The 13,467-nt window shown below is 39.0% G+C and overlaps 1 protein-coding gene across 1 annotated transcript in view; it reads left to right on the plus strand.

Moving 5' to 3' along the window:
* BAZ1A (bromodomain adjacent to zinc finger domain 1A) overlaps positions 1 to 11,938 on the plus strand; it is a 97,125-nt gene extending 85,187 nt beyond the window's left edge. Inside the window, exons 21-26 of the mRNA XM_060096320.1 lie at positions 4,691 to 4,938; positions 5,028 to 5,254; positions 6,761 to 7,230; positions 8,896 to 9,038; positions 11,080 to 11,167; positions 11,619 to 11,938. Of these exons, the coding sequence (XP_059952303.1) occupies positions 4,691 to 4,938; positions 5,028 to 5,254; positions 6,761 to 7,230; positions 8,896 to 9,038; positions 11,080 to 11,167; positions 11,619 to 11,815 (1,373 nt within the window). The 3' untranslated portion in view covers positions 11,816 to 11,938. The remainder of the gene's footprint in view (positions 1 to 4,690; positions 4,939 to 5,027; positions 5,255 to 6,760; positions 7,231 to 8,895; positions 9,039 to 11,079; positions 11,168 to 11,618) is intronic.
* Positions 11,939 to 13,467: the final 1,529 nt, after the last annotated feature.

A 13,467-nucleotide genomic window follows, 5' to 3' on the forward strand; every position in this document is an offset into this window, starting at 1 on the left:
GGCTGTTAGCATTTACCTTATGTATTGAGGTGCTCCTATGTTGGGTTCATAAATATTTACAATTGTTATATCTCCTTCTTGGATTGATCCCTTGATCATTATGTAGTGTCCTTCTTTGTCTCTTGTAATAGTGTTTATTTTAAAGTTTGTTTTGTCTGATACGAGAATTGCTACTCCAGCTTTCTTTTGATTTCCACTTGCATGGAATATCTTTTTACATCCCCTCACTTGCAGGCTGTATGTGTCCCTAGGTCTGAAGTGGGTCTCTTGTAGACAACATATATGTGGGTCTTGTTTTTGTATCCATTCAGCCAGTCTGTGTCTTTTGGTTGGAGCATTTAATCCATTTACATTTAAGGTAATTATCGATATGTATGTGCCTATTACCATTTTATTAATTGTTTTGGGTTTGTTATTGTAGGTCTTTTCCTTCCCTGTGTTTCCTGCCTAGAGAAGTTCCTTTAGCATTTGTTGTAAAGCTGGTTTGGTGGTGCTGAATTCTCTTAGCTTTTGCTTGTCTGTAAAGGTTTTAATTTCTCTGTCGAATCTGAATGAGATCCTTACTGGGTAGAGTAATCTTGGTTGTAGGTTGTTCCCTTTCATCACTTTAAATATGCCCTGCCACTCCCTTCTGGCTTGCAGAGTTTCTGCTGAAAGATCAGCTCTTAACCTTATGGGGATTCCCTTGTATGTTATTTGTTGTTTTTCCCTTGCTGCTTTTAATTTTTTTCTTTGTATTTAATTTTTGATAGTTTGATTAATATGTATCTTTGGTGTGTTTCTCCTTGGTTTTATCCTATATGGGACTCTCTGTGCTTCCTGGAATTGATTGACTCTTTCCTTTCCCATATTAGGGAAGTTTTCAAGTTATAATCTCTTCAAATATTTTCTCAGTCCCTTTTTTTTTCTCTTCTTCTTCTGGGACCCCTATAATTCGAATGTTGGTGTGTTTAATGTTGTCCCAGAGGTCTCTGAGACTGTCCTCAATTCTTTTTGTTCTTTTTTCTTTATTCTGCTCTGCACTAGTTATTTCCACTATTTTATCTTCCAGGTCACTTATCCATTCTTCTGCCTCAGTTATTCTGCTATTGATTCCTTCTACAGAATTTTAAATTTCATTTATTGCATTGTTCATCATTGTTTGTTTGCTCTTTAATTCTTCTAGGTCCTTGTTAAACGTTGTATTTTCTCCATTCTATTTCCAGGATTTTGGATCATCTTTACTATCATTACTCTGAATTTTTTTTTCAGGTAGACTGCCTATTTCCTCTTCATTTGTTTGGTCTGGTGAGTTTTTACCTTGCTTCTTCATGTGCTATGTGTTTCTCTGTCTTCTCATTTTGCTTAACTTACTGTGTTTGGGGTCTCCTTTTCGCAGGCTGCAGGTTTGTAGTTCCTGTTGTTGTTGGTGTGTCCCCAGTGGCTAAGGTTGGTTCAGTGGGTTGTGTAGGCTTCCTGGTGGAGGGGACTAGTGCCTGTGTTCTGGTGAATGAGGCTGGATCTTGTCTTTCTGGTGGGCAGGACCACGTCCAGTGGTGTGTTTGGGGTGTCTGTGACCTTATTATGATTTTAGGCAGCCTCTGTGCTAATGGGTGGGGTTATGTTCCTGTCTTGCTAGTTGTTTGGCATAGGGTGTCCAGCACTGTAGCTTGCTGGTTGTTGAGTGAAGCTGCATCTTAGCATTGAGATGGAGATCTCTGGGATATTTTCACTGTTTGATATTACATGGAGCTGGGAGGTCTCTTGTGGACCAATGTCCTGAAGTTGGTTCTCCCACCTCAGAGACACAGGCCTGACTCCTGGCCGGAGCACCAAGAGCCTGTCAGCCACAAGACTCAGAAGAAAAGGAAAAAAGAAAGAAAGAAAGAAAGAAAGGAAGAAAAAAGTAAAAATAAAATAAAGTTATTAAAATGAAAAATAATTATAAAAAATGAAAAAAAATAAAAAGTAATTAAGAAAAGAGAGAGCAACCAAACCAAAAAAGAAATCCACCAAGATAACAGTGCTAAAAACTATACTAAGAAAAATAAAATACAGACAGACAGAGCCCTAGGACAAATGGTAAAAGCAAAGCTGTACAGACAAAATCACACAACGAAGCATAGAAGCATACACATACACACTCACAAAAAGAGCAAAAGGAAAAATATATATATATCGTAGCTCCTAAAGTCCACCTCCTCAATTTGGGATGATTTGTTGTGTATTCAGGTATTCCATAGATGCAGGGTACATCAAGTTGACTGTGGAGATTTAATCCGCTGCTCCTGAGGCTACTGGGAGAGATTTCCCTTTCTCTTCTTTGTTCGCACAGCTCCCAGGATTCAGCTTTGGATTGGGCCCTGCCTCTGCGTGTAGGTCGCCTGAGGACATCTGTTCTTCACTCAGACAGGACGGGGTTAAAGTAGCAGCTGATTCAGGGGCTCTGGCTCACTCAGGCCAGGGGGAGGGAGGGGTACAGAATGCGGGGCGAGCCTGTGTCGGCAGAGGCCGGCGTGACGTTGCAACAGCCTGAGGTGCGCCCTGCATTTTCCTGGGGAAGTTATCCGTGGGTCACGGGACCCTGGCACTGGTGGGCTGCATGGGCTCCCGGGAGGGGAGGTGTGGATAGTGACCTGTGCTCGCACACAGGCTTCTTGGTGGCTACAGCAGCTGCCTTAGTGTCTCATGCCCGTCTCTCGGGTCTGCGCTGATAGCCGCGGCTTGCGCCTGTCTCTGGAGCTCGTTTAGGCGGTGCTCTGATTCCCCTCTCCTCAGCGCTCCAAAACAATGGTCTCTTGTCTCTCTGGCAGCTCCAGACTTTTTCTCAGACTCCATCCCGGCTAGCTGTGGCTCACTAGCCCCCTTCAGGCTGTGTTCACGCAGCCAACCCCAGTCCTCTCCCTGGGATCCGATCGAAGCCCAAGCCTCAGCTCTCAGCCCCCGCCCACCCCGGCGGGTGAGCAGACAAGCCTCTCTGGCTGGTGAGTGCTGGTCGGCACCGATCCTTTGTGCGGGAATCTCTCTGCTTTGCCCTCCGCACCCCTGTGGCTGCGCTCTCCTCCAAGGCTCCAAAGCTCCCCCTTCTGCCACCCGCGGCCTCTGCCCGCTTAGGGGCTTCCTAGTGTGTGGAAACCTTTCCTCCTTCACAGCTCCCTCCCACTGGTGCAGGTCCCGTCCCTATTCTTTTGTTTCTGTTTTTTCTTTTTTCTTTTGCCCTACCCAGGTATGTGGGGAGTTTCTTGCCTTCTGGGAGGTCTGAGGTCTTCTGCCAGCGTTCAGTAGGTGTTCTGTAGGAGTTGTTCCACATGTAGATGTATTTCTGATGTATTTGTGGGGAGGAAGGTGATCTCCACATCTTGCTCTTCCGCCATCTTGAACATCTCCTAAATGACTCTTAATAGGTTCAAATGTTTCTGTATAAAAATTGGTGCTGAAAGTTCTTTTTAAGGGGGTATTAACATTTTTTAAATTTACCTTATTTTAAAAATAATATTTTCTGGGCTTCCCTGGTGGCGCAGTGGTTGAGAGTCCACCTGCTGATGCAGGGGACACGGGTTCATGCCCCGGTCCGGGAAGATCCCACATACCGCGGAGCTGCTGGGCCTGTGAGCCATGGCCGCTGAGCCTGCGCGTCCGGAGCCCATGCTCCGCAACGGGAGAGGCCACAACAGTGAGAGGCCCGTGTACCGCAAAATAATAATAATAATAATAATAATATTTTCTTAGGTATAGAAGACAATATAGTTGGCATTTAAACATAATTGATATTTTTAATAAGTTATATTGAGATATATTTCGCATATATAAAATTCACCCTTTTAAATTATACAGTTCAAATGTCATGAAGAACCTAGGGGTAAAACAGGAATAAAGACACAGACCTACTTGAGAATGGACTTGAGGTTATGGGGAGGGGGGAGGGTAAGCTGTGACAAAGCGAGAGAGAGGCATGGACATATATACACTACCAAACGTAAGGTAGATAGATAGTGGGAAGTGGCCGCATAGCACAGGGAGATCAGCTCAGTGCTTGGTGACCGCCTGGAGGGGTGGGATAGGGAGGGTGAAAGGGAGGGAGAGGCAAGAGGGAAGGGATGTGGGAACAGATGTATATGTATGACTGATTCACTTTGTTATAAAGCAGAAACTAATAATAAAAATAAATAAAAATAAAAATAAATTATACAGTTCAGTGGTTTTTAGTATATTCACAGTTGTACAGCCATCCACCACTATCTAATTTCAGAACATTTTCATTATCCCCAAAAGAAACCTTAAATATGATTTATACTTAGAGAGCAGTCCATCTTTTATCTGAAATGAGGCAGTAACATTCTTGATTGAAAGGAATAGTAGCTGACTTGTAATCACATATAGCGAGCTTTCTAAATTACGTCAGGATTTGATACAAAGAACTGGATTACTAGATTGAGAACACATTGCCTAAGTTATTTTTCTCTTTTAACTTTTGAAATCCCCCAGCATTTAGTTTACGGATTTAAGTAATTCCTTATGTCATAAATAAGATGTGGCTCAGCAAATTTTCTTTAGCACGAGGTTTTTGTTTTTAATATCAATGTGGTCTTTTTGTGAAGTATTAGCAGAGAAGAACTGTGAATTCCAACCTATTTACACTACCAAGAAAATAGTTCTAGGAGATATCTAGGGTTTGCTTAGGAAGTTTAATCACTTTCCCTTTTCGTTTAAGATGCCAGTGACAGTGGGCGTTCTTATAAAACAGTCCTGGACCGTTGGAGAGAGTCTCTCCTTTCTTCTGCGAGTCTATCCCAAGTCTTTCTTCATCTCTCCACCTTGGATCGTAGTGTAATATGGTCTAAGTCTATACTGAATGCCCGTTGCAAGATATGCCGAAAGAAGGGTGATGCTGAAAACATGGTACTTTGTGATGGCTGTGATCGGGGTCATCATACGTACTGTGTTCGACCAAAGCTCAAGGTATTTTTTTCTTCTTCTGCTCAGATTAGAATTGAGACACTGAGATTTTGAGTGACAGATGATTAATGATCATTTATGTGATTTATTAGACTGTGCCTGAAGGAGATTGGTTTTGTCCAGAGTGTCGGCCAAAGCAACGTTCTAGAAGACTCTCCTCTAGACAGAGACCATCCTTGGAAAGTGATTACGAGATGGAAGGTAGTATGGAAGGTGAGGATGATGAAGTTGATGATGATGATGAAGAGGGTCCAAGTGAGGAGGAAGAGTATGAGGTAGAACAAGATGAAGATGATTCTCAAGAAGAGGAAGACGTCAGGTAAGTCTTACCATGCAATAAAATGAGAGTTCGAGTCTTTAACTAGACAGTCTTTTGACTTTTCAAATGCAAATGGAATGGTTGGGGCCCATAATTTAAAAACAAAAAACTAGTGTGCAATATAGTGTCATAAAGTTCCCCTTGCTTTTTATGTTTTATAAACATATGAAATTATTCCCAAGGGAGTATAGTCGCTTTGTGAACTTAGCCAGATCATAAAATCAAGTGTAAGTTTAAGTTTGGTTAGGATGTCAATTCAGAGCCACACTGAGGTTGATATTACTTAATTTTTTGCTGAAAGCAGCAAATAAGCAGTCCAGAGGATATTCATGAGATAGAGATGAATGCAGCTCCCGATGCCTCTTTTGCTTTTCTCAAGGAGTTATACCCAAATATTGGTGATCTTGGCAGTCTACAGAGAGAGAGAGAGAGAAATGCCAGGAAGCACATTGTATTTGTATACTCCTACTGCATCAGCACCTAGAAACAACTTCTATACTACTGTATAGCCAAGTATTCTGCAGCTTAGCAAGCTGTGTCAGCCAGGCCTAATGAATGGCTTTGGTTATTCCTGCCGTGGCAGCACTGGGGCCGTCTCCCTGTATTTGTCCCTAAGACCTCCCCTTGTTTTTAACATTTGAACTCCATTCTTGTGGAATCAAGAAAATGAATGGGAAGCAAGGGCAACCTAGAACCAACACAGTACAAAAAGGCCAAAGACTGAGGAGGATGAGTAGAGAGAGCCACCCCCTCTACTTTAAACAAGTTGTTCAATAGCTCCAACTAGCAGGAGCCATTTTCCCTGTAGCTTGTAATGGCAGTATTGTGTTAAGCATAAAGATGATAAAGAACTTGGAGAATTTTTGGAAATATTTTAAGTAAACTGGAAGTTCAGGTATGGGGGGAGATGGATATAAGGAGGCTTAATGGGGTTGTATCATCCTTGTCTACAACTTAAAGGCAATTAAAGGGTTGAATCTAGTTTTGTATCTTACAGTAAGAATCAAAAGATGGCAAAGAGATTCCTGGCTTAGTGTTGAGGAACAGTGGGTTTAAGGCCTACTTTTGTGGGATCCATTGGCCAAAACTGTAGGTTACCTCAGTATCAATAGTAATGAAAAGTAACAGTCTCCTGTAGCATAAGGAGACAAAAGATTTGCATTTTAAGTTTTTCAACGTGATTAAGTCCATTTATTCGGTTCTCCTGAGGATTTTATTACAGTTTATCACAACCTAGGATTTGATTTTCATGATGATATCCTGGAGTTACCAAGAAATTTTTAAACATTGTCTTTGCATTACAAGGAAATATATGAAAGCACATTTTAGATTTCCATGAAGAGTTTGTTGATTCTAAGTTTAAAGAACTAAGTACAGGATAAGTCTCAGTGACACAAAAGTTATGTATGTAGAACTCATTGGCTGGATAGTAGAACAAGGGGGATAGAAGTAATCATATGTTCATCATTGCTCTGTACAATAATTGTTTTCTAACACTATTTATAGCCCACCAAAACGAGGAAGACCACAAGTTAGATTACCAATTAAAACAAGAGGGAGACTTAGCTCTTCTTTCTCAAGTCGTGGCCAACGACAAGATCCTGGAAGATATACTTCAAGGAGTCAGCAGAATACACCGAAAACAACTGTTTCTTCTAAAGCTACTGGTAGAAGCCTAAGAAAGATAAAATCTGCTCCTCCTACAGAAACTAAATCTTTAAGAATTGCCAGTCGTTCTACTCGCCAGAGTCATGGCCCACTGCAAGGAGATGTATTCGTGGAACTACTTAGTCCTCGTAGAAAACGCAGAGGCAGGAAAAGTGCTAATAATATACCAGAAAATAGTCCCAGCTTCCCTAACTTCAGAGTCATTGCCACAAAGTCAAGTGAGCAGTCAAGATCTCTAAATGTTGCTTCAAAACTTTGTCTCCAAGATAGTGAATCCAAGAGAAGAGGCAGGAAAAGACAATCTACAGGTATGAAGAAGTCTAATTTAAGCTATTCTTACCTAAGAAAATTGAGTAATTTGGAAAGATTGAATGTTGAGATACTTTGTATCATTTTTGAAAGGCTGTCCACTATACAGGGTTATTAGGGAGCAACCTGACCTGAAGCATAATGTTCAAGGAAGGGGCAGGTATTTGGAATAAAGGTAAACTACAGTACGAGTATTTCTACTAGTGTAGTAGGGTAGTTGTAAGAAATTTGCAAACAGTGTTCTGTGTTTAATGGAGAGATTTGGCCAATACTTGAACAGCCTCAGTATACCACATTATAATACGTTTCATTCTCTTCCACCTTTGCTTCCTTCAAAACACATGTACTCATCATCACCTAGACAAGCTACATTAGGTAATTTGATAAGGTTCCCACCTGACATACTGAATTTCAGGGCAGGGAGAGTTGGGAACAGTAATATTGTTAGGGAGTGATCACCAGCTGTCTTTTTGATTCTGATAATTGTTTTAATATTTATATATATATATTATATAAATTGTTTATATATTATATATATTTATATTATATAAGTTGTTGGTAATATTTATCCATGTAATAATCTCTTTACCCATTTATCTCTAATCCTATCCTCTTTTTTCTTTAATGTCAGTAGTAGTAAAACTTCGATATTTCAAAAAATGAAGTTAAACATAAAAAATGCTACTACTGTTCTTTGAAGAATTTTAGATAGTTTGTATTGCATTATTCAAACCCATGACAGGATTAAGGAATTCACTGGTGGAAGAATGGAACATGATGCAGTTGCCAGGTCGTCAGGTTTGGCAGCGGGGTGGGGGTAGTATCAGGTAGCTTTGCACCGAGATCTAATTTAGCTTTTCCTATCCCCTTATGTGTTTTGCTCTTCTCCAATCCTGAACCCCAAGCTTTTTGGAAAATAGTACACGTGAAGCATTTTTGTTTTAAGAAAGAAAAAAAAAACTGCTGAAAAAAATGTCGTCGTTTTTAATTGATTTGTGAACTTACTAACCTGGTTCTAAGGACAAATAAAGGGGGAAATGTGTGGATTAACATTTAAGCAGAGAATTTAAACACCTAGATCTATATATGAACTATACTACTCTTTCCTACTAATTCATTCACCTTAGATCTCATTATATACGTTACATTTTATGAGAAAGCATTTTGCTTTAAGAAAATTCTCCATATAAAATTAGATTTATAAGAATAATCTTTTATTTCATCATTGAGAAATATTTTCTATTATGCAAGGTAATTTATAAAGAGGCCAAGTTTCTAAATCTCAAGAGGTTATTTTCATAAGGTTATATTTCAGGAAATACCAGAGGATTTCATTTTACTGTAGTTAAAAACATATTTTTAATAAAATGGAGTAACAACCCACAAACTTTGTGTTCTAGAATTTCCTTTTGTATTACACTCTTTTTACAATCTGTTCCCAATGAGTGTTTATTTCAATTGGAAATTTTTAAGGTCGAAAGGAAATAACGAATACTTGGTCCAGATTTACCTATCTCTCAGAATGTAAGTCAGTTTAACATCTCAGTGTGTAGAGTGTCGATTTTCTGTTTGAATTTAGTTTGTATTTATATGTCCTGATTAGCTTATGGTGACCAAATATTTTGTTTTGTCATCACCTAAAGTTAACATAATTATTTATTCAGAATCATCTCCAGTGACACTTAATCGAAGGAGTTCAGGTCGACAGGGAGGAGTTCATGAATTGTCCGCTTTTGAACAACTTGTTGTGGAATTGGTACGGCATGATGACAGCTGGCCTTTTTTGAAACTCGTTTCTAAAATCCAGGTAATACTACTAGACTTTATAAAATGTATTCATGTGTATTATCTGACTTAGTCTGCATGGCAACTTTAAGGTAGTCAAAATACTTGTTTAGTCACTGTCTACTTAAAAAACAAAACAAATCTTGGAACATTTGTTCCTATACTGAAAAAAATGGAGCTAGCATAATCTCCTCAGTCCCTTCTAGTCCTGTGACTGATTCTTTTTTTTTTAAATTTATTTATTTATCTTTGGCTGTGTTGGGTCTTCGTTGCTGCACGTGGGCTCTCTCTAGTTACGTCGAGCGGGGGCCACTCTTTGTTGTGGTGCACGGGCTTCTCATTGCGGTGACTTCTCTCATTGCGGAGCATGGGCTCTAGGCACGCTGGCTTCAGTAGTTGTGGCACACGGGCTCAGTGGTTGTGGCTCGCGAGCCCTAGAGCGCAGGCTCAGTAGTTGTGGCACACAGGCTTAGTTGCTCCATGGCATGTGGGATCTTCCCAGACCAGGGCTTGAACCCATGTCCCCTGCATTGGCAGGTGGATTCTTAACCACTGCACCACCAGGGACGCCCCTGTGACTGATTCTTATAAATGATGACAGTGTGTTGAAATAACCTCACTTTTTATTCTGTGTAATGAATATGAATAGAGTTGATTGAACTGAGTACCATTACTGGCATTTCTATTATGTAAAACAGTGTTTCTTAAACTTTAGCGTACACCACAATCAAAGGAGGGCTTGTTAAAACACAGCTGACTGGGCCGCACCCCAGTCTATTTCACTAGGTCTGGGATGATGTCCAGCCATTTGCATTACTGACAAGTCCCCAAATGATGCTGATGGTGCTGGTCCAGGGACAGCATTTTGAGAAACACTGATGTAAAAGATGGGTACTCTTGGATAACAGAGATAGCCTAACCTAACTAAGGGATTTGAGCTGTTATTTATATATAGGTATGGCAGAATATGATGTGCCATAGCAGAGGTAGGACAGTGTTAGTTATACTAGAAGTTTAATGGTCTTTCAGGAGTAGAGAAGAGAAGGAATTGATTTGAGCATTTCAGGGGGAAGGAATAGCAGGAACTAGAAAGTTTTTTTATGGAAGAACTATTTGATTTGGTCACTGAAGAAAGATGGAATTTCAACAGTGAGAAATGGAATGAGGACATTTTAGGAAGAGGGGACAACAAGTTAAGACCTTGAAATGAGAATATGGGAATGGTGGATGGTTTGAATGGAGCAGAGGGTGTGTTAGAGGGGCTCAGACACAACTAGATTGTAAAGGGCCTCACTTGTCAGTATCAGGTGAAGGTTTCTGAATGAAAAAGTGACATCATCAAAATTCTACTTTGAGAATTCTAGAACCAGAATGTGAAAGATTAATTAACATTGAATAGCGTCTTATGAAAATTAACTCTCTGGGACTTCCCTGGTGGTCCAGTGGTTAAGAATCCACCTTCCAACACAGGGGACACAGGTTCCATCCCTGGACGGGGAACTAAGATCCCACATGCCACGGGGCAACTAAGCCCACGTGGGGCAACTAGAGAGAAGCCCACGCACTGCAAAGAAAGATGCCACATGCCACAACTAAGACTCGACGCTGCCAAAAATAAATAAATAAATAAATAAATATTTAACAACAATAAAAAAATTAACTCTCAGTTGGACTGTAACTTATTTTTCCTGAGTAGTTTTGTGCTGAATTAATTTTTGTTACATGTATTTTATTCTTTATTACAAATGCAGTCATGGTCATTACAGAAATTTCTTTATAAATACATTTATGTATCTATATATAGAGAGAGAGACAGAGAAAGGAAGAGAACACACAAGCAAACCCATAATCTGTTTTTTCACAATACATTGTTAACATTTTTTATAGTATCAAATAAGTTTTTACAATATTACAATGACTGAAACGTATTATGTAATTTTAATGGAATAATAGTATTCAGAAGTTAATATTTAGTTGCTTTTAAGGGCAAAACTTGCATGTACTTGACTACTTATCTTCAATAAATTTTCTATAGGAGAGATAATATTTGAATTATTTTACAGGTCCCAGACTATTATGACATCATCAAAAAGCCCATTGCCTTAAATATAATTCGTGAAAAAGTGAACAAATGTGAATATAAACTAGCATGTGAGTAATTTATGTTTTTCTCTGATAATTATTTTCCTTTAAGGAGGTAAAGGCTGTTTTTCTTTTTATTTAAATGATGTATATTAACGTAATTGTGTAGATGGCATCCCAAGAAATCCCTAAAATGCTTATGTATGCATATATGGAAATGAAAGATGGATGGGGATTGAATGAGTTAAAGATATTTTATAGAATCTCATCTTAATAGATGTTCTTTTTAGTTATATAAAATACATCTAATTAAATAATTGTATAATTTCAATAAAACAGTTTTATAAAGTATTTATAAACAATTTTAAGCTTCAGTTCTACCACCTTGTTTCAGAGTCTTCAGTTTCTGAAGAAAAATGTGGACTTCTGTTTTCTTAATGACATTTCCAGATATGATACAAAGATTGTATTTATAATTTACTTTCTTTCATTCTAATCTCATTTGGTTTTTTCATTCTAGCTGAGTTTATCGATGATATTGAGTTAATGTTTTCGAACTGCTTTGAGTACAACCCTCGTAACACAAGTGAAGCAAAAGCTGGAACTAGGCTGCAAGCATTTTTTCATATTCAGGCTCAAAAACTTGGACTCAACGTCACACCTGGGAGTGTGGATCAAGTTAGCACACCACCAGCTGCAAAAAAGTCACGAATCTGATTCTGTCTTTCTAAAGGATATATTTGAAGAAAACAAATTGTTCATGAAAATGGAACATTAAATCATTTTCTAAAGCAGACATATATGTATAAAGCAATAACAACTGATTGACCACATTGAAGTGTGGCCTGCACTATATTCTCAACTTTAATATTAAGCACTCAGGAGAATGTAGGAAAGATTTCCTTTGCTACAGTTTTGTTCAATATCTAATAAATTTGATGGATGTATTGGCTACAGTACTGGTTTACAGAGTTTTTTGTGCATTTTGAGATCATTCATGTGTCCCAGTATCTCAAAAAATACTTTTTCACCCATGATGACTTTTTTTTATAAGTGTGGTATTAAGGGAGATTTATCTACACAGGTAAATCTTCCATGACAGCACAGTTTAGAAAAAAGTGTATACATCTAAGAATTGTTTAATGAGCAGATTCTTTCAACACTATACATGAATGAATCCAGCTTTATTCCTTGAAGTGCTGTACCAGTGCTGGCTGGAGGTATTGACTCTGAGTTTATTAACTAGATATTTATTTAGCATTCAGAGTAATTTGTGCATTTGTTTTGTATTTATAAAATTTGTACCTGGAAAATGTTCTTTAATTTTTTAAACATTTTATTGTGTTTTTGTTTTATTTCTCTAACTTCCTTAATGATCAGTTAATAAAAGGTAACACCCTCCCTTTTCCCTGGCAATTCTTTCAGTTTTACAGAACTGTATTATAAGTTTCTATGTACAACTTAAGTGTACAAATAAAATGATACTTTTTTTTTCAAATATTCTGAATTTCTGGAATTTTTTACAAATCAGAATTGGACTTCTACATGTGATAAATAGACCATAGGAACCAATGTTTTATTGTACCTGAGTCTCTATAGCAGTGATTTGCATCTTTTTCTGCCCAAACCCTTGAGGAGTAAGATACCTCCCATCAGTAACAGTAACATTCTATGGCAGAGATTCTCATTTAAAAGAGAAAAGAAAGTTTGGAATACGCCCACAACCCTGAAAATTTTTTTAAACTAAAATAAATGCTATTTCCTAGGTATGGAAAGCATAGGAGCCTCAGTTTTGGAGGAGTAGCTGTTCCTTTTTAGGATGCAGAAGGAAGTCAGGTATCCTCTGTAGGGCTTTTGGGGAGTCAGGAGACAGAACCTTCCCTCTATTTTCTCATCTAAAATCCTGAGGATTTTAACGAGGTTCATTTGGGGACTTCCCTGGTGGCGCAGTGATTAAGGATCCGCCTGCCAATGCAGGGGACACGGATTCGAGCCCTGGTCTGGGAAGATCCCACATGCCACGGAGCAACTAAGCCCATGTGCCACAACTACTGAGCCTGTGCTCTAGAGCCCGCGAGCCACAACTACTGAGCCCTCGTGCCACAACTACTGAAGCCTGCGTGCCTAGAGCCCGTGCTGCGCAACAAGAGAAGCCACCACAGTGAGAAGCCCGTGCACTGCAACAAAGAGTAGCCCCCACTCACTGCAACTAGAGAAAGCCTGTGTGCAGCAACGAAGACCCAACACAGCCAAAAATAAATAAATAATTAACTAGGTTCATTTGTTTGGGAAGTTATCCCTCTTTGCTTTCATTTCTTTTTCATATACTCTGAGATGATCAATTCCCTGGCTTCTTTACATGAATATGT

Source organism: Mesoplodon densirostris, chromosome 4 (assembly GCF_025265405.1).
Source record: "Mesoplodon densirostris isolate mMesDen1 chromosome 4, mMesDen1 primary haplotype, whole genome shotgun sequence".
NCBI classification, from domain to species: Eukaryota; Metazoa; Chordata; class Mammalia; order Artiodactyla; family Ziphiidae; genus Mesoplodon; species Mesoplodon densirostris.